Source organism: Columba livia, chromosome 12 (assembly GCF_036013475.1).
Source record: "Columba livia isolate bColLiv1 breed racing homer chromosome 12, bColLiv1.pat.W.v2, whole genome shotgun sequence".
Lineage (NCBI taxonomy): Eukaryota > Metazoa > Chordata > Aves > Columbiformes > Columbidae > Columba > Columba livia.
The window spans coordinates 7,758,920-7,779,460 of record NC_088613.1 but is presented as its reverse complement, the minus strand read 5'-3'; the positions used below and the strand labels follow the sequence as shown (position 1 = coordinate 7,779,460).

Here is a 20,541-nt window from a genome sequence, read left to right as displayed (position 1 = left end):
TTGTAATTGCTCATCAGAAAGCTTGAGTAAAAGTTCCAGAAAATACTAAAGAGCTTTTCAAAAAAAGAAAGGTAAAGCACCACACACTGTTATTAGAGCCTGAAAAACCAAATGCAAAAGCTCAAGTACTTTCTTGAGAAAGCAGTTGACAATTCTTTGAGAAAGCAGTTGACAATTCTTTGAAATGTTGAAGCAATCACTTCCCAGCTCTGGTGAAAACACAATTGACTATGAAATACTACAAAACTAGACACAGAACAAAACGATTGCAAGCATGAAAACCCTGGAGAACAACTCAGGAGAAATAACATGCACGGAAAATCATGTCCTCAAGCCCAGTACCACAAAATAATTCGGTTTCAATGACTGTCAGACGCTGAAGCACCCACCATTGTGTTTCAAAGGGTCTAAGTTTACAAAAGCTTACATTCTCCTGAAATCCTCGATTTTTCTGTGGTGTCCCATATACAGAAGTTCAGAAATAACAGCACAGAAGCTTAACCAGCTCAGAAAACAGACTTAATCGTACCCTCACACTAGAAAAGGAGAATTTCTGGTGCCTGGTAGAGCTGGCCCCGGCATTCCATCCCACACAACCACAAAACCGAGACCACTTCCCTCCAGCCTCAGTTAACCAAGTTATTGTGACAAGACAGGACTTCCAAATATTAAGACCTCAATATTTGATAATTTGTTAGAAAAATGCAAAGCACGGAACTACAGAAAAAATAAAATTTACTTATGCAGCTATATGAAAGCTACAGCCATGACATTAATTTTCAGTGTTTTGGAATGTTTTCTTTAATTACAGTATAATATCCCCTTCCCCATTACTCTGTGATTTTCCCCTGAGTGCTGTAATTTACGTGGATAGGTTTCTCATATTCCTTCATTTTGTACACTGCTGCTACTTCTACGAAAACATTATTGTGCATTTTCTAACACTCACTACCCTGAAAATATTTCCATGGAATTTTTATTAATTTTAATTACGTTATAGCTCATTTAGATCTGAATGTGGGAGCAGTCCAAGTCTATCGTATGGCTATAAATATTTAAAAGCAATACTAGAAGTAAGACTGGAAACATCTTCGGAAACATTCCAGTGCTTCTCTGGGAGTGTGTTCAGCTGCAGAGCAAAGATTGTCAGAGCAATGGGGTACTCGACAGGAGGGGTGTAAAAGCAGAACAGCCAAAAGAACATTTACCGGTCAGCTACGACATGTAGCACTCTTTGAAGGTCTCACCAATTAAGCCGTTACCATAAGAAATATTTACAAAGAAAAACATAGGCTTAAGAAGTAACACAGTTACATTCCGCTTTACATGAACTGACTTCTATAATCTCTTTAACAATGGACTCCCTAGACAATTTAAAGACAATTAAGTATTCGTCTGGGAATGGTTGCATCAGATGCTGCTCTCAGTCAGCCATTTTCAACAGAAATAAGCTCAAGACTTGCTCAGAAAACTCACTTAAATTACAGAAATGTTCCTTCAAAAGCTGAGCAAAGCTAGTACAGTGGGGAGTAATCATTGTAAAGCTAAGATAGGGTAATTAAAGAAAAAAAACCCAACCCTTTTGCTAACCAACTCTGGTTCCTGTTCCAACAAATTCAATAGTAAGTTTTTTTTCAAAAATTCTTTGTATAAAAATGCTGAGGACATAACTAGGCTAACAGCACTAACTTAGTTTTGTACTTTCTCTACATTTATACAATGAATAAGATTGTCTCCTTAGACATCAATATAAATGAAAATATTTAAGAGAATCAATAAAATTAAGAGAAGTCTTCCTGATTCTTTCAAAATGTAGCGTCAAACAAGACATTTCCTACTTGAACGAAAACAGTGACTGAGTCAACACTGTAAGTGAAGGAACCTCCAGAAAACAACCATTCGAAACAATGAAAACAATTCTTCCAAATAACGTGATTTAAGATAAAGAAGCTCTTGCCCTAAGAGAGCAAAATAAATGAGCAGGGAAGGGGAAAGGGCAACAGGGTGCCCTTGGGCCTCGCCTCCCAAAGGGAGGCTGCTCCAAAGCCCTGACTCAAAGAATAGCAAGACCTTATTCCAAGTTGGCTTTTATAGGCAGCATCCACCCTGGAGAGGCAGACTGCATCCTTTTGGAAGGTAAAAAAACCTGCGCAACAGAAAAATAGATGGCGTAGGATTTAAGAGTATTATCACAACATTCACAGAGAAGCGGCCATTAGAAAACACGCCAAAATTAAAAGCAAAACAGTAGTGTCATAAAGCCTAAATGCCTCTAACACTTTCCCTATGGAAGAGATTGCTGTTATTAGCAGCTTGAAGTCGTCTGGTTTGTATAAATCCTGGTACATGTCTTCATTAAGGAGGTCACAATTCTAAGCCTGTACCCCAAGGATCAACTGGAATACCTGCTTCTTTATTTCTCATTTCAGAGTATCAGAAAGCTGAATTCCACCTATTATAATTCATGTAGAACATACTAGTTTCCCTGTTACAGGTAAAGTTAGATTTCTCTTAAGGTATATAAGCAATTTACACTAACATCAGACAACCTCCAGGAAACATCAGAAATAACGCCCAAATGTTTCTCTAGGCAGAACTGCTCTGACAGCACCGCTCTTAAAGCTCTCTCATTCTGCAGCCCCACAAAGTAGGTGCTCCTTATTGTTGGCAGCACAGAACTATATTAATACAAGACAGTAGGACAAGCCCTAGGAAAGGTATTGAAGCATCACGTTGGCATTGTTTATATACTATGTTTAAGTTAGAAAACAGATAACTGCACTGTTTTAACTATAGAATAAAGTGAACGTAACTGACACATGCAAAATGTACGTGGTAAGTTGACGGTAGCGCTAGAATGAGTGCAGTCATGCAGCAAGACTCTGAAACCTCTGACATCTGAGATTTAAGAAGGATGTTCAAAAAAGAAAACCTCTGAAAAGCAACCCTAGGTGATCAAAGGTGTACATGAGCTATGCTTGATAAACAACAGGATTAAACAGATGTCCTGGTTTTGCTAAAACAAGTTTCTCTCTTAGTGAATTTTGCCTGTCAGCTAAAGCCTTCATATTAACTGCATTTTCCTGGAGAACCAGACACATGTTTTGGTAAACCTAGCAATGGAATGCAAACTTATTGATAAGCACAGATGGACATATCTCGAGAGGGGCGACGAGAAACAAGTGAGCAAGAAACTGACCAACTGTGTATAACATTCCATTCACGTGAATACTTCATATAAAAGTGGGAGATCACGAGGATCTCGTGCGCTTTTCCCTTTTCCCTTCTGCTTATGGCCGACATTTAGGAGAGGACCTTGCTAGTCATCCCTGCGAACTGAGGCCTAGTGAGAGACTGAATCCAGCTCCGATTGGCTGCAGAGTCCAATCCAGGACTTCAGGTGCCGGCTCTGCAGTTGCTGAGACTTTCAAGATTGGTTTTGTATATTTTGTATTATTTTCTCTATTCTTATTAGTAGCATTAGTAAAACATCTTTAATTTTTTTCCAACTCTCTTCACTCTGTGCTTCTTTTCCTCCCAATCACCTCTCCTTAGTGAAAAGGGGGGAGAGGGAGGGGGAAGTGTGTGGGGGGGAGAGGGGGTTAACAATACATCTGCCAGGGTTTTATTGTCACCCCGCAATCTTAACCCTCGACAACAGAGGAATATAAACCAAACGCTTTTAACAAGAGGCTGGAGCCAGATAAATGAAAGGATTGTTTTCATGTCACATCTCTTTCCTTATGTGCCAGTAAGGAATCTGGGAACTCTGATTATCATCGTTGCTGTCATCATGGCAGTGCACTCAGGAACTGAAAGAATTTGAATGTGCTATAACATTTATAGCAAACTCAAGAGTGTACATAATACTTAGAAGAAAAAAAGATTGTTAAGAAAACTACAAAGCAAACTTGTTCTCTGTGAATCCAAATGATGAATAACAGCATTTTAGACTTAACTTTGACCATTACATAGTAATTGTTCTTATAAATTTAAAAAAAGTAAATGTGAAACAAGCAGTAAGTCTTACCCCGGAGATAAGAAACACTTTACAGAAGTCCAAAACAGGTAAAATCTGCAAAAAACTGGCAGCTTCCAGAGTGTCCTGAAGGTTGTCCATATTAAGGGAAAGTTTTGCAGTATAAATGAAGTCAATGATCTTCTTCAGGCCTATTTTGTTCACACCATGAAGTTTAATGCACATTAAATCCTGTTCCTTCATTCCTCCTGAAAAAGACACATAGGTAAGTTTATATGATCAATTTGACTGATTTGAAATAACTTCATAAACTTATACAAAATTTAAATACAATTTTGAAGTCTAGTTTAAAAACCCCTATGCAACAGTAGAGAGAGTACAACTACGTAGATTTGTTTGCAGTCCTGGGCTAATTCACACAATTCTGAACATGTGTTTGAGTGTCCAAACGATGGCAGTTTGGAGACAGCAGCGGGCATTACTTTAACAGAAGCCCCACCTGTGAACATCGCCTTGAAGTAATCACTTGCAGAAGCCATCATCGCTCTGTGAACGGGAAACACTTCGTCACCATCTCCTGGAACAAGCGTCACATCACAAAGCAAACCTTCCACCCGCAGCTGGTCAAAACCCTGCAAGAAAAGCACCATGTGAAGCATTCACTTGAACAGGGAGGAGAGTGGGAATCTCTTTCATTTCCCTTACGTAAATACTTATTTACTTTTATTTATATATGTACTATAGTTCCAAAAAGACACTAAGTTATCTGCCATCTTACAAGCATTCTCTTTAATATATTCAATGATAATTATTCACTGGAAAACAAGCAGAATAATTACTATTTTCCAGGAATGGTTAAAGAATGCAAACACTGGGTCTTAGTTTTATTCAGCTAATTAAGTTATTTCCAGGAAGGAGTTTGTTTTGTAAGCTCTAGCATTTGCTCCAGGTAGGGTCTGAAATCTTTTTTGGACATACCCTTTCTGGACACATACGCATTCTAGACATATTTCTGTCCCACACCAGTTTAAGTGCTTTGCAACCTAAGAGGCTGCAAACCATGGGGCCTAAAAGAAAGGTGTCACCTGCTTCTATGATTCTCAAATTTATTACTGAAGTTTACATGGCATTTTCCACTGAAGATACACCTGGTTTGGGATATCAGAAGATGGGTGGAATACTCTGCTCCTTCATGCACTGCAGAACAAAGGCTCAAACATAAACCAATTTCCTTCAACCAGTCATGCCTGATGTTTTTCAAGTACTAACAAGAATAAAATATCATCCTTATAGTTTTAACATTTAGTCTTGGCATCAGCCCCCAAGGTTTAAAATGTTATCTTAAAGAAAGGCTGCATTTTTAAAACTGCAAAGGTAAGTAGAAATTAACATTCAAATTTGTTGCACGGAACAGAATGCAAATGAAAAAACGAGTTATTAGCTCAAATAAATACCAGAAGCAAAACACAGGTTGATATAAAACTAATGCATTTCAAAGCCTCAGACGACTTGTCTGTAGTTTCTACAAACAAAGCTCTTCAACTTTTTGCTCAAATTTTGAAGAAAAAATTAAATGAGGGGCAATAAGTTCTGAACACTTCACCCAGGATTCTCACTATCATTATTTACTGTTATGTCCCTTGCCACATTAAAAGTATCTTTGCTACTAGTATACTGATGACCAGAGTATTTTTCTGACAAAGTACAAACTGTGCAAGGCACTACTCCACATTTGGTGTTTTAGAGTTTGTAAACCTCCTTTGCTGATGATCTTTTTGAGTATAAAATATACAATATAGTCTAAGAGGTTTCCTTTCAGACGGTAACCAGTTTATATTGATGCGATCTTGCATTGAGGGAAATCTTTCTATTAGCTGACTTTAGCTTTAACTAGAAAACCTACAGCAAGGGGACAACTCCAAGCACATCAAATAAACAGTTTCTATTACAATAAGTATAAAACCTAAAGAGACATAGAGAAAAATATTTAGAACCATTTAATTTGTTCCAAAATTTACAAATGAGTGAGAGCTGTGCACAGACGCCCAAGCCTTAGAAACTAAAACCAAAGAATCACTATCTTCCCTGAAAGAAACAAAAAAAATCCTTCTCATTTTTGTTCTAAAACTTAGGCAATTTATTTAAAATGGCAGCACATCAAAAAAACTAAATGTCAGTTCTCCAAGCAGTCATGCCACACAGAAATCATCTGTACTCCTACGCAAGTCTGCGCTGCAGAGCAGCAAGAGTTATGGCAAGTTCTATGGTGTGTAGAAACTCCAGCAGAAACAAGAAGATATAACTAATTTAGGTTTAAATTCTTAAAAGCTTCACAGAGAACAACATTTTTATCCGTTCTACCATACGGTAGTGCCATATAGTCAGAGCCAGCACAGAGCGTTACAGCAAAGCTGGCCAGCTCTGCCATGGCAGGGACATGAGGAGGGAGCGCAGGGTTCTCCTCGGTCACATCCCTCCAGGCAGCTCTCGCACAGGAGATGGTACCGGTGCTCACCTAACGCAATGACACGATTATATTCAAGTGAGATTCTTCAATAGAGCTGCCACTTCATCGCTTAAATGACATCACCTCTTAGAAACAGAGTGGACACAGATACAACCCAAAGAAAAGGCCAGGGTTTTTATGCAAGCTATTGCTACAAGTTGAACCTTTACCTCACAAGAAAAGGAGTTATAAGCCATACCTGCTTGTGGGCACGGTCAGCACAGCACACTAACACATTTTTTGAGGCTTTGTAGGAATTACTAGTCTGATAAAGTCTATTGAGTGGAGGCATTGTTTAGAGCAGCCAAAATTCTCAGTACAGATCAATACTGACACAAGAACATTTAATTACCTGTAATACCACAGAACTGTGAGTATTGCTGGTGAAAAATCTTGTGGTCCCTGTCTTAGAAGACTGTAGATGGGCAGAGACGCCCATATCGCTGCTACCAAGAGATACTTTCATATGAGGATCCTCCTCTTCCACCAGAGATCTAAGAGGAACAGAACAAAGAAACCTTAAGACCAAACTCATTTCCATTCAGTGTTCTTGTGTATTAAAACCATAGTCTTCTGGGATGAAATGTAACAGCATACATGCTATACGTCAAAAATCAGCAGGTGACAGAACCAGTCCTTAGTGGTCCCTTTCAGATAATCTAAGAAAGTGAAGCTTTAACAGCCCCTAAAACAACGTAATTTCAAAAACATATTTTTGGCTAATAATTTTTTCCTTCTACTCCCGCCTCCCTGATTAAGACACTTGCAAGTTCTTTGATTTCTACGTGTGCCCCCAGTACTGTAGGATGTTTGCAAGAGCTTTGTTCAGTTTTCAGAATCAAATATCTTAGCAGAATGCCAAGGAAAGCCAAAAGATTGAAACTTTAAATATAATATTCAGTATTTTTGTTCTTATGGCTTACAAGATCTTGCTCAAGCGTGAAATACACGTAGTGGAATTTTGAGCTGGAACTGTAAGCTACATTCATAAACAACTAGAAGAACTCCTTCAGGACAAGATATCAAAGAGTTTGTCTCTGCAGGCAACCACTTCATAATTTTAAGATTTGTTAGTGTGAACTCAATACTTATGTTTTTGACTTCAAGCAATTCCTGTCCAAATCTAGACAGGAACGGCCAATTTTAGGTAGAATTGTTAAAGAATTATTGCACTATTATTAGCCTTCCGTGTTAATCTTGAGATGTAAATTCGGTTTACATAAAGAGATATGCATATGAGATTCTAACTACCCTAACCTGTAATTATTATAAAATGTAAATAAATTTCATCTCCATAAATATTAACAATAACTAGTTCCTCTAATTTCCATGATCTAATATACTACCTATTAGCATGCATAGAGGTATAATGCATATGTACACAATATTAATTAGCAAACATAAGCTGTTAATCCGCAGATGAGGGCATCTTCAGTGTTAACAGATTCCACATTTCATAAAAAGACCCACTGCACTTTGACGTAATTGCTGCAAATCTTGCACACAGAAAGTTTTCCAAATCTTAAACGTGCGGGTACAAACACTGGCCTCCAAGCTAGTTTCAGAAATTACTTTAAATAAGTGACAAGAACGTGCTTAAATTCCCCCCTCCCCAGGTTTTGACTGGGATCACTATGGAAGGACAAATTTGGAATTTGCAGATTAAAAAAAAATTCATATTTTTTTAAAAAAGCTATTTCTTTTTTAAAAAAAATATTCCCCCCCTCCTTTTTTGGGTACATGGACACTACACAGCGATTTCTGAAACACACACACTACCCTGAGAGCACTGATGTGCCTTGTTCAAACCCATGAGTACGTAAGGTCAACTGTGAAAACATGTTCAAAACAAATTCACCATTTAACAGTGTACATGGGTTTGAAACAGTGAGATTTTATGCATGCAGACATAACAACAGATTGTAGGAACAAGAATACATCTGAACAGCTTTGGCTTCTAACGTAGCAACCCAATAATCTGACATTTGAAAAAAATTAACAAATGTGGATGTGCCACAGCATGCAAGAATTGTGTTATTTTTGAAACAGAAATATCTTCATTTTAGAAAGTAAATGCAGAGTGTAATTTCAATCAAGTTTTACAGGGTGTACCTTAGAAAAGTGCTCACCAAAATATCTTTGGCATCTATCAAATACATACAATGATGTAATACAGCAGCAAAGCAGTTGCTAGGTCATGACCCCAAATACTTGTGTTGATTTTGTTCTAGGGTATTTTGCATTAAGAGGTGTGTGGTTTTGTTTTAGTTTTAATACAATCACATCAAGGAAAGAGTCTAACATAATTTCAGAGGACATTCATTCTCTAAATTTGTACATGTCTTTCTAAGAAGAATTAGAAAATAATGTGGGGAGATTTGTAAGCGTGGGTGGGAAGGAACCACAGATCCAACTAGAATGAATCTGACTGCATTGCTCTTGAAATACATTCCTGAAATGTCAGATCAGATAGCCATTATATGAAGGGGATTTTTAAAGACCTTTTCTAAACACAGACGAAAACAGAAGATGTACACATCAGTTAAAATCATTAGGAAGAGAACAAATAAGCCAACTTTCTTGGGTGTTTCGCATGGACTTTTTAGCATGTTTGCCACATATACCATGCTACCTTATTTCCCAACAGCCAGCATACTTCAAATATTTTACAAATTAAGGCAAAGACCTTGACCACGATTCATTTATTCCAAGAACGGCGGTGATGATGGAAGCATTGTTCTCAATAGGCCACATTATATACAACTTCCCAAGTCCTGAGAGGTCCCCTGTAGCACAAGATGCCTTGTTACAACTGCACAGCCAACAGAGAGGATACAATATATTTCAAAATACTTGTCATACTTACAAATACATGTTCAACATGCCAAGTGTGGCTATAAGCAGTTATTTCTCCTACTTGATTTTTCAATACGTAACGGGCAGCTGCCTAATACCTATCACATATACAAGCTCACCAGCTCACAATTTGATGCTATTCTGCAAAAGAGATTTTCACTATTTCTTTTCAACGTTTGCTGCTATGTCCAGGAACTTGTGTATGTGAATTAGACATGAAAAATTTACAGACTTCCACACTATAAAAATCCACCAGAATATAAACATTACAGTTCTAGTCTAAAACATTGACCTGGCTGCATATGACTCCACAATAATAAATTCAGAGATAACAAAAAAATATTATTCTTATACTTCTCTCTGCTTTATATCTAAACCACTATGAGAAATTAAGAAAAATATGTTGGTTGGTTTGTTGGGTTTTTTTTTAATATAGCACCTTGTTTACCCAGAGCTGAACAGTTTCGAAATACCAAACACCCTTTCCCGTTATGCAGAAAGTGACATTCAGGAGCTGGTTTGGCAGAGGTTACAATGCAAGTCAGCAATAAGATCTGACTGATCCCCAAATCCCAGCCTTGTGACATTCACCAAGAGGGAAAGAGCATTCCCAGAGCAACCAGAAATTCTGAGTTTGTCATTGGCTTTGTACCACTTTCAGCATTTATCTCCATGCAACAAGATAAACCCATCTTTGTAAGACAAAGTGAAAATGCAACAGCTCTTATGCACTGTGTTGATGCCAATACACAAAGAAACAGCAAAACCCAAGCGCTATATCATATACAATGAGAGTGATTTCAAACTGCACTGCAACAAAATTTTAAGCTATTCAGGATATAATTTCTGTTCGGGGGGCTGTAAAGTGAACATTCAGAAATAACTTTGCCATTCACAGCCAGAACAGGGGTAACACGCTCCATAGCTGACCGCATTCCCAACAAAAACACAGGAGTTCATCTGTCTTGTTTGGGCACTTACCAAAGGTGTTGTTTACATTCATTAACATAGGTCTGCTAAGCACCATAATTAATTACATAATAATGAATGTAAACATATTGATTTTTTTCACTTTACTGCAAGTACAGTATATCACTATTAAGCATACTACAAAATAAGAAAACTAATTCATTTTCTAATTTATTTTATTGTTCTGATCAACAGAAATAATTACACAAGTTTAGCAGTAGCACTTTTAGCCACGTTTTAAAAAAAGGCAAACCTGGAGGAGACAGCTAAAACTACAACGACGCGCAGTGGTAATTCACAACAAGTAGCTCTAAATGGGGATATTAACACCACTTTCAATGCATACACTTGGTCTGGAGGGAGCTGAACATTATAATGTTCAGAACAAGGGAATGTTGGAGTTTAATATGAAACGAATATTAACATTGCAATAGCCAAGCAGAGGAGCTGCCTGACTCTGTCTCCAACCTCTGGGAAGAGGCAGCTCAGAGAAAGGCACCGGGGGTTCATTAGCTGCCATCACAGAACAAGCTGCCAGTCAGAATTTTCCTTCTAAACTTATGCTGATTCTTTCTTTCTCTCTAAGATTTTTAACCTTGTTAATCTACTAAAAGGTACCTGAACACCCTCTTTGACAATCTGTGCAATTAGCAATTACTTTAGAACTAGAAAGCCAATCATAACCCAGATGTTGAACTACTAAAACAAAGGCAATAGTTTAGGAATCTTGCCAAGGTAATGTGAGGCTACACTGACTTTTGGGGTGTGGATTAGTTTTGGGGCTTGGTTTTTGTTTTGTTGGTTTTTTGGTTGGTTAGTTGGTGGGTTTTTTCATAGCACAAACATAACTAAGAACCACCCTAGTGGAAAAAATAAGACTTGATATTGGAACAATGCAGTAGTATTATTTATATTACATTGATTTGAAAGATACACATTCAGTGGCTTTTAAATGTTATGAGGTATATAATTCCCTAAATCGTGCGACAATGTAGGATAAAATACAGTGGTGTAACAACACGAACAGTTGATTTCTGTTAATGAAAAGAAGATTGGAAATCATGTCAGTTGGTCTTCATGAGTGTCTAGGTTCAATCGCACAAAGAGAAGTGCGATTGAAGATAATCTTTTGAGATCCCTTCCAGTCCCAAACATACTGTGATACTGTGATGCGGCACAAGTAAATATCCAGACTGACACAAATATTAAGGACCATAGTATTCCCAGAGAATGCTAAATAAGCAATTTGAAAACAGACTGACCCAAGCGTTGACAGGAGTTCTGTCCATTACTGCTCCCAACTCAATACGCAACTTCCCTAGATTATTTGCAGTGAATTATGGTAACTGTGTGAACTGACTTTAAAGGAGAAACTGAAATAAGTATAAAGCAGAAGAGCCGCTAACCCTGTGACCAGGACAGGACACGAGACCCTGAGTCAGACCCAGAACCTGAGCCTTACTCACTCAATCCTCAGCTGAAGGATTGACAAACATCACTTTCCCCAGCTCTGGCGTAATTGCCATTTGTAGCTTCCTTCAGAATATGCTTTAAGCACTGCAACTTTCCAACAAATGCTGACAAATATTTTTGAACTGGCGTGAAATACAACATGATCCACAAATTGCTTTCTAAAGCACTTACTAAATATTAACCTGTTAAAACAGTTCAGAGGCATCCAGGTGACCCGGGACAAGCAGGGATCTGTGCAAATAAGACAGGTTTTACTATCAGCTAAAATATTCAAGGATGGCATTGCCGTTTGGTATAGCGTTCAGTGGCAGGAATGGAATAGAACAATATTCTGTTATGATGTTTTTGTCAGAAGTACTTGAACTCATTCTAACGCAACAGAAACAAGGCAATTATTAATTTAATTGGTAATTTGTTCATTTATCAGTAAACCATTGATCTTTTTGAAATTGTCAGAGCATAGCGCAGTCTTTTAAAACAAAGTAAGGAGATCAGCCTACAGCTACAGATATTTTAGAGTGCATGTTCTCTGATTTATTTAAAACCCATAGACTTTACATAACTCAGTACAAGCTTGCCAAAGCCATACTGGCCAGACAGTGAATTCTTAATTTGGTAAAGCTCAATAGCTCGTTTTTGAAAGGATTATAACCTTATTTTCTCTGTCAAATTACTGTCCAATGAACCATGACTGCAAGTGTTCTGGCCACCGGTGAATGGCATCTCCAGCAATCACTCTTGGCAGGTGCCAGTACTCTGGTATTTATCAGCAAACAAACAAAAAAAACAGATTTCAAATTCATATTAAGATACTATTATCACAAGACAAATCTTTACTATTTTATGATCTATCAAAAAAAATGTAGTATATTACAGGGCTACCCTACACATGCGTGTATTTTGCTAATGAACCTATTCATGAAAAGGCTAGTGAAATACAATGAAACTTTCATTTACTGTTAGATATAGAATAATTCTTTACTTTGTGTGCATTATCTGCCAAAAAGTATTTCAGTATGCTTAGTCTGCCAAAAAATAATTTAAGTACTGACTGTCTTACTGTCTTCCCATTATGAACAGATGTTCCAGCTTCATGAGTAATGAATTCAGAAATTCCCCAAATTACATGGCCACCTAGGAGCTCAATAAGCATAACTGATATGGAAGCATTGTATAAAAGAAAATCTCATAATGCTACTATTCATAAATTCAAATATTAATATAATGTAGATGAACAAATTACACAATCAGGGTATTTCACATTTCTTCTATTTCCTATCTTCTAGCCATACAATTTCAGGAAATCCTTTATTCTGAAAAAGTTAGTTTTACACTTGTCCTCCCCTAAAATCATCTAAAAACATCTTATGTTTTAGTTACTATTTTTTAATTACTATTTTTTAACAGCAGTTAACTTTATTTCTTCATGGTAGCAGTAGGCCAGTAAAACCAGTCAGTTTTATAATTTGTTAATGGTTTCTTATTACAAAAACACACCAAAGTTTCCATAGGAAACACAAGTTTACATTATTTTAAAATAAATACATTATTTCAGCTAGAAGAGAAAACAAAGACAAAAGGTCATGTTTGTTCCGACAGGCTGATAGAGCAAGTTAACTCCTCTCCTAAGAGACCAACCAACATGTTCAGCAAACTTCAGTTCCCGCTTTGGGGGCAAACAGGTTCTGCCACAGGCTGCTGCCAGAGCTGAAAGCAGGACGAGCACAAAGCCAGCGCTGGAAGGCAGGACCGAACTGACCTGTGATACACACAAAGCATTAGGAGTACGAACCACAGCTTTCCCCCTCTCCCCCTTTCTTATTATGACCATTAGTCTCATGCTATCAGCTTCAGATGTCACTGCTTTTACTGAACAGCTTAAAGGCTCTATTTTTAATAGATGAACTAGAGGCTGATAATGTAACTTGAAACACTTTGCATTTATCGGGTTACTGCATTTCTTAAAAATGCCATTTTAATGCTGTTCACTTGAAAGGGGCCGCCACAACCAGAAGTTTGCAAAGCTTTACCTCACGTGAATTAACATCCCATTTTAACTACCGTGCTGCAGATTTCAAAAGTAGCTACAGCGGCTAGCGCAGAATACAGCTCACCTCAGGCAACGCTCTGATGGTTATATTTGAATATCTCACTTTTTACACCTGACCTTGTTTATAGATTAGGACACCAGTAACATCAGAACATTTAAACATTTGTTTAGTAACTTGATACTGAGCTCTTCTGAATATCCACTCCAGGAGAAAGGCATAAAGTAAAGCTTACTTTTTTTTTTTTTTAATAATGTTCCTAAAACAATTTTCCACCTTTCCTCTTAACTAAGTGTGTCCTGTAACAGTAGAACAGAAAATGAGGTTCTCTTTAGCCGAGCAAACCAGTGAGAAGTGGCATTTTACCTTCCCAAGGTTCTGGCCAAGGGCAGCAAGAAAGGAGGACATGGGGCTTCCAAACCCCAAAATCAGCAGAGAGGGAGAAAGATGGTTCCTGGACACCTGCTGATGGGCAGCAAACAGACGCAGGCAGGTCCCCAACTTTAACTGCTGCTCGAACACAGTTACAGCCTGAGATGCTCGTTGAAATAACCCCCTTAAGAAGGCATCTAAAGGGGAAATAAAATACTGAAGTGATGTAGCCTGAGCAGCTCTGCAAGCACAATCACCAAAGGCAGCAAGGCCACAAGCGGAACATCTACAAACCAACTTGAAGGACAGGGACACCAGGACACCAAACCTTGGTCACTCAACCACAAGCCTGAAGTAACCTATTTAAGCTATTTTAGAAGCAAAGTTTTGCAGACTAATGCATAAATGTCAAGCTTTCAACATTTTTTTTTTTCCTCTCCGAAATCAGAGTCAAGTCTCTTTGGACATCAACACACAATCGGCATCTTGACAAAAAGCTTTCGGCCAAGCACACAAGCCCATGATGCAAAAAGAAATGAAGAAAGCTGCTAGAAACCTCACATTGAAGACACGAGCGCTGTTCCAAACACCAACGGATCTGGGTGGAGAGGAGGATAACACAGAAACAAGGATATTCCCAACATCAATTGAACCTTTTTGGATCACTTCAAAACAAGGCCATGCTGTGACCCAAACCAGCACAAAATCAGGCCCCGCAAAGGCAGCAGCAGACTGAGCTACATCATCAACCGTTTCGGTGTGATTTCCCAAGGATACATGCATAGAAAATACTCTCCTCAGAATTCCTTCTTAAACATCTAAACTATCAGAGGTCTCAAGCTGTTTGCAGCATAATTACAGCCTGCTGGTTAATTCAAATTTGTTTTCCACAGAAACAAAGCAATATTTGGCTCAGTCATTGCTATAAAGCTTTTGTTCCTAACAGTATTTAGTCTCTCTGGGAGCCTTAGTATCACATCCACATTTGTCTATTTGACAAAGGGTTTACATCCATTGAGCCATTTGTAGCTTAAATTCACAGACTCAGATTGTTTAATGATGCTAAATTAGAAACGGTTCTCTAATGACTTTTCGCCAAAGTTGGTGTTAGTCTATTGATTCCTGCTATTAAAAACAGAAAAAGCAAAGCAAATACACATGCTTTGTAGCTTTTCTACAGAAACAGAACTAGTTTATTTCCCTGACATTCAAAAATGTAGAACACAACAGTCACTCAGGTTTCACAGTTTAGGCTGGAATGACATTGCACATCCTATTCTCTACCCTTTATATTTGGTCTTCATTGTTCAAAAGGCAAGTCATAATTTCAAATAGGCAGCTCAATCCTCCTTGTGCATCACAAAACACGGGAGAAAAACATTTTGCATGCACCAGAAAATTACAGTTCTAACGGATGTGTCTTTAAATTTAGTTCGCTTACACATAGATATTGTTAAGTTTACAGAATGGTTCCTTAGAGACAAAAACCTACATATGTCCAAGATAGCACTTGCATATTCAAGATTTGGCCATAGAATATATACATCCCACTGTATTCCTGTAATAGATTTAGGAACAACTCCTTTCCAAAATGTTGTGGGTTTGTGTGTGTGTGTTTGGCGGTTTTTTTCCCCTATACACTGTAGAGAATAATTCTGATAGCTTCTAAGGCAGCAAAAACACATCAACAAGATTCTGATGTTAGGGTTTGATAAGTAACCCCTGCTCCTTCTGTTGCCAGGTCTGCTCTACCATTACAATCTCCTGGGAGAATGTAGGGTAACATTAATTACTTTGAATAGTAAAATATTTTTCCCCTACATAAAGAGTTTAGGTCTTAGAATGTCAGATAACAGATATAGGTGACTTGTCCATCCCATGAAAAAACACATTTATTGCAACTTGGATATTGCAACAATCTCAGTCACTACTGCATGAAATATTACAGCAATAATTTGGATGTGCACTTCCACTTCAGTGTTATAGGTACGCATTATTACACTACAATTCCCACTATTACCATTTAGAACAAGTGCCTATTATTTTAAAACCCCAATATTCACCAAGTACTTTATGAAAATCCACAGGCACCCCCATCCAAAATTCAACAGAAAATACTGCATAACACTAGAAAACCCAGTTAGTGGAAAGTGATCGGACATCAAGATTTTTCCACAATAACAAGGATATAATGGCAAAATGACAAACTGGCAGAACTGACATTCAGGCAGAACATGCTGAGTAGCATATTCAAGATAATTCAATAAAGATGCTTTAGCATGTCACAATATAATGTCAATATTGCAACATCACACTGTATAAGGAAAATGTGATTTTGAAGACCTGTAAGCCACAGCATCACCTATGAAGGTCTGCCCAGAAAAATCAACGGCGCTGGGAAACTTCACAACAACCATATTTGGGTGGTTTTTTCCTTGTTTTTCCCAGTTTATTACTGGAATGAAATTTCCCATTTCAAACTTACAATAATCTACTGAAATACCTATTATTTAAAAAGCAAATGTAAAATTAACAGCACAAATGAGAACTCTACGTACAAAATTTTTTGATAGAAGCAGTCTTCTAATTATAAGATATAAACCCCTTCTACTCCCCACCCACCCAATTCACCTGTTTACATACATTGTCAGATTAGTTTAAAAAATATTTGGGGTGACCTCCACATTGACTTTCAGCATGTTGAAATTCGATGTATCTAGGAGATAATTGCTTAAAATGGCATGTTGCCAAAGACTGGTGAGTCTGATTTGGTGCAAATACAGTGTAGCCTGTCCAATGCTCTAGAGCCCAGCAAAAGGGCTTCTTTACCAAAAATGACCACTGAAGACAGTAGAGACATACAGGGCAGTCTCACAAAAGAAAATTGCCTAATACAGATAGTCTGATGAATTATGCATACACACCTTTTCCCATTTAAGTGCCTTTCATTGTATAGCATGAATTCAAAGAGCTCATTGTAGAGCAAATCTTTTGAGAGACACAAAAGCATAAACACATATGATCTATATAAGCAGCTAGAACTAACACTGATTGCTCCAGCATATTAAGAATTTATTCTACTTTTCTGCCCAGCAACTGATTTCCATTACTGCAAAGCATTTCCTATCAGACAAATTTCACAACCACATGACTCAGGATGGAAAGACTGTGTTATAAACCCTTTGATAGCAATATACTTGGAATATCACAGTTGTTTATTTATCCTAAAAAGTCAGACTAAGAACTCTTAACATTTACCTTTTTGGAAAACAGCTATCAATCATTCTCATGTGATTTTTGAAAACACTATCTTTGCATTTTTTAATTCTTTATAAATGTCCATCATAATACTTTAATCTCCAGAGTTTCCACAAACATTTCTTCCATTTATGTTAGTGAAAGATGAGCACAACTTCAGAAAACAATAGAAATGACATTGCTAGTGTGAATAAGAAGGACTTCTACTCTCAGTTCTTAATCTGTGGGCTGTGAACACTACCTGGGACAATATTCCTTTACACCTCAAAGCTTTTACATATAACCAATTCTGAACTGCCCTTTACCCTCTCCAAAGTAGTGCTTTAATCGTTAACCTCTGCTTATGTTAGTCACTGTTTTGTTTGGTTTTTAACATGTGGCCATCAATACACGGCTACAATGCCAAGGAATACTACTTTTCCAGCTCTGTACTATTCACTTTGTCCTTTCCTCTGATTCACTTGCCAAAACAGCTCACCTGCCCACATAATATATTAGGTCACCTACGTCTGTACCCACATAGTCAACACAATCACAAATAAGAATATGATTTCACTAGCAGAGCATAAACTTGCTGTAACAGCTTTCACACTCATTTTGACAAAAGGAATCTATATTCTAAACCCGAACGCCAGAGTGTTGTGAAAGAAAATGTAAAGTAGCTTGATGAAGGCATGTGCAAACACACTTATCTGCACAATCCTCACTCATGCACTGAGCCAGGCTGCATTACACCCACATATATTGGTCACATGGCAGTGCTCCACTTCTAATACTGTTTCATTTTCCCCACGCAATGTCACTGGATCTCTCCATCAACTCGGGGAAAAGCTCAAGCTACTCCAGACTGGTTCCACCAGAAGCCAGGAGGTACCTGCATTTCCCTTCAGAAGGACCCTTCCTCCTTCATCCAATGTTAAGAGTTACCTCTTGCAGTCAGGATATCCTGAAAATGTCATTAATTAGTAACTGGTGGGAAACAAAACCACCAGCCAAGAAGCAGCAATTCACTGCTGCTCGTTTCTATTTCCAGGACAGCAGTACCAGACCCAGCAAAACCAGCAGACTTCCCAGTAACAGAACCAGATCCTCACCTACAAAGTCATCAGCTCAACTTCAGCAGGTCCTTTTTTCTCTTGTGCTCCCTGGCCACCCATTCCCTGCAGCAGAGAACTCACTGGGACAATCTCTTTGTACTCGTTCCCCACCTCAGGAACTATGGCAAACTCTCCAAGCAGAGACTGAAGCTAAACCTCCACAGCTGCAGAGCTTGCAGGACAGGTACCCATAGTGTGGTGGGACTCTGGACATACATGCCGGCTTCATCCAAGAAGTCAAACACGCTGGTAACCACCAGTCTCAGCATTTCCACACAGGGAAACTGAGGCCGAGTTTGGATATCAGGTACATAGACTACATAAAACACGAAGAAAATCTATGTGTCCTGACAATCAGATTAACCACTAGCTAAGTTACTTGTAAATCATAAGCAGGATGAAGCTTTTAAAGCTAAGGTCAACCTTACTAGAAAAACCTGCAAAAATTTAATTTCATTTTAAATACAAAAAAAAAAGCACTGTTAAGACCTCCCTACTTCATATTCCAAATTACACTACAAACCTATTTTATAAGATTACGATGTTAACTATTAAAAGCTCAATTATATCTTTGTATACTCTAGATATAAAATATCAAGTATGTAAGTGTTCTTCTGTGAATTCAAGGGGTTTATCGTCATTTATTTTACGGCAATGTATGTTCCGTTTCACACGCCACTTGCTCCTGAATCCTTTACTCAAAATGTAATGCTTTTGTTAGCGTGCAGAGCACTACTCATGAAAGATAACTTATAAATGTGAATGTGGAAAAACATCAGAGCACGTTAAACAGTAGCACATTTACTGTAATCTCTGCAACCTAAATGACAAGGTTTTTTTAATCAGTTGATATATACTGCCTAATCAAATAGGTGCCAGTTTGTACTGTTTCTCACTCTTTTTAATAAAGTATGTGAACAATTTTAATGTTAGATTGGAGAGTCCTGCTAGCATCAGGACTGTGTGGCAGTGAAGAAATGTCTCCATAAACACTGGGATATATTGACTCATTATAAAAAGATGATTAAGTCTGCTGATCGTATCTCTCATGCTGCAGATATGCTCAGTATCATACAGTTAAGCATGATCACTAAACCTGTTCACATACTTTCAACACACTGAGATAATCAGCTACATGATCCCCATCATAAAAGCCAGAGCATACACAGAACTAGATTAGCAATTTAAAGGCGACGCACAAAAGAAATGCTCGGTTTCAGCAGCAGACAGATCAGACTAGGCTCTGATTTTTCTTGCATTTAACAAGTACTGTAGTTTAAAAAACAACAACATAACATACAACGCTAAAGACAGTGCTACCCTGAAATAGCTTCAAAAGCCTTACAACTCTTTTATTATTACACTTTCTATATATTTAGTCATATTTTTTTAAAAAGTCATAGTAAGTAGCAATTTATTGGAAACAGCTTATTTCTGGTAGCCTTAAACATTTTGATGCATCCAGTGAGTGAAAAGGCTGAAGCACTTCCATGGAAATTAATTCTCAAATTGAAGCGTGCACAGCATAGGTTCCATACCACCAGGTTGGCTCTTAAACCCCAGCCCTTCTGCCCGAGAACAATAGTGACCACGCATACGGCATTGTATTGTTTCAGCTCCACTGCTTATCCGTGCAATTCTCAGCAACAACCAAAAAAGAAGACATTTAGAGGACCTATAAATTTCTTACAGAACATCCCTAGAGCAGCTGGAGCAAAAGTCTATCTGCAAAAAGACAATACAAGCTAAAAAGTACTAATATTGTAGGTATTAGGCTGGAATACTATTGAAATAAGAGTCTTTATGATAATTGTCAGATAGGGGAGTCATCTACACTGCTACTTGTGCATTTTAAAGCAACTCTTCCTTATTTTCAAAAGAGCTGCTTACTTAAATAAAGGCAGAAGCAATTCAGTACCCTATGCTTAGTTTTATTCCACAGAAGGGAAAAAAAGAGCCACCTGTATATGCTAACACAGCAAC

At 37.8% G+C, this 20,541-nt stretch overlaps 1 protein-coding gene across 9 annotated transcripts in view; it reads right to left on the bottom strand.

The window, feature by feature from the left end:
- KLHL13 (kelch like family member 13) overlaps positions 1 to 20,541 on the bottom strand; it is an 83,133-nt gene that overhangs the window by 15,387 nt on the left and 47,205 nt on the right. For all 9 annotated transcript variants that reach the window (XM_065077653.1, XM_065077656.1, XM_065077655.1 and 6 more), the window contains 3 exons: positions 6,838 to 6,979; positions 4,479 to 4,611; positions 4,031 to 4,227 (listed from right to left, as the gene is read on the bottom strand). In XM_065077653.1, the coding sequence (XP_064933725.1) occupies positions 4,031 to 4,227; positions 4,479 to 4,611; positions 6,838 to 6,979 (472 nt within the window). The remainder of the gene's footprint in view (positions 1 to 4,030; positions 4,228 to 4,478; positions 4,612 to 6,837; positions 6,980 to 20,541) is intronic.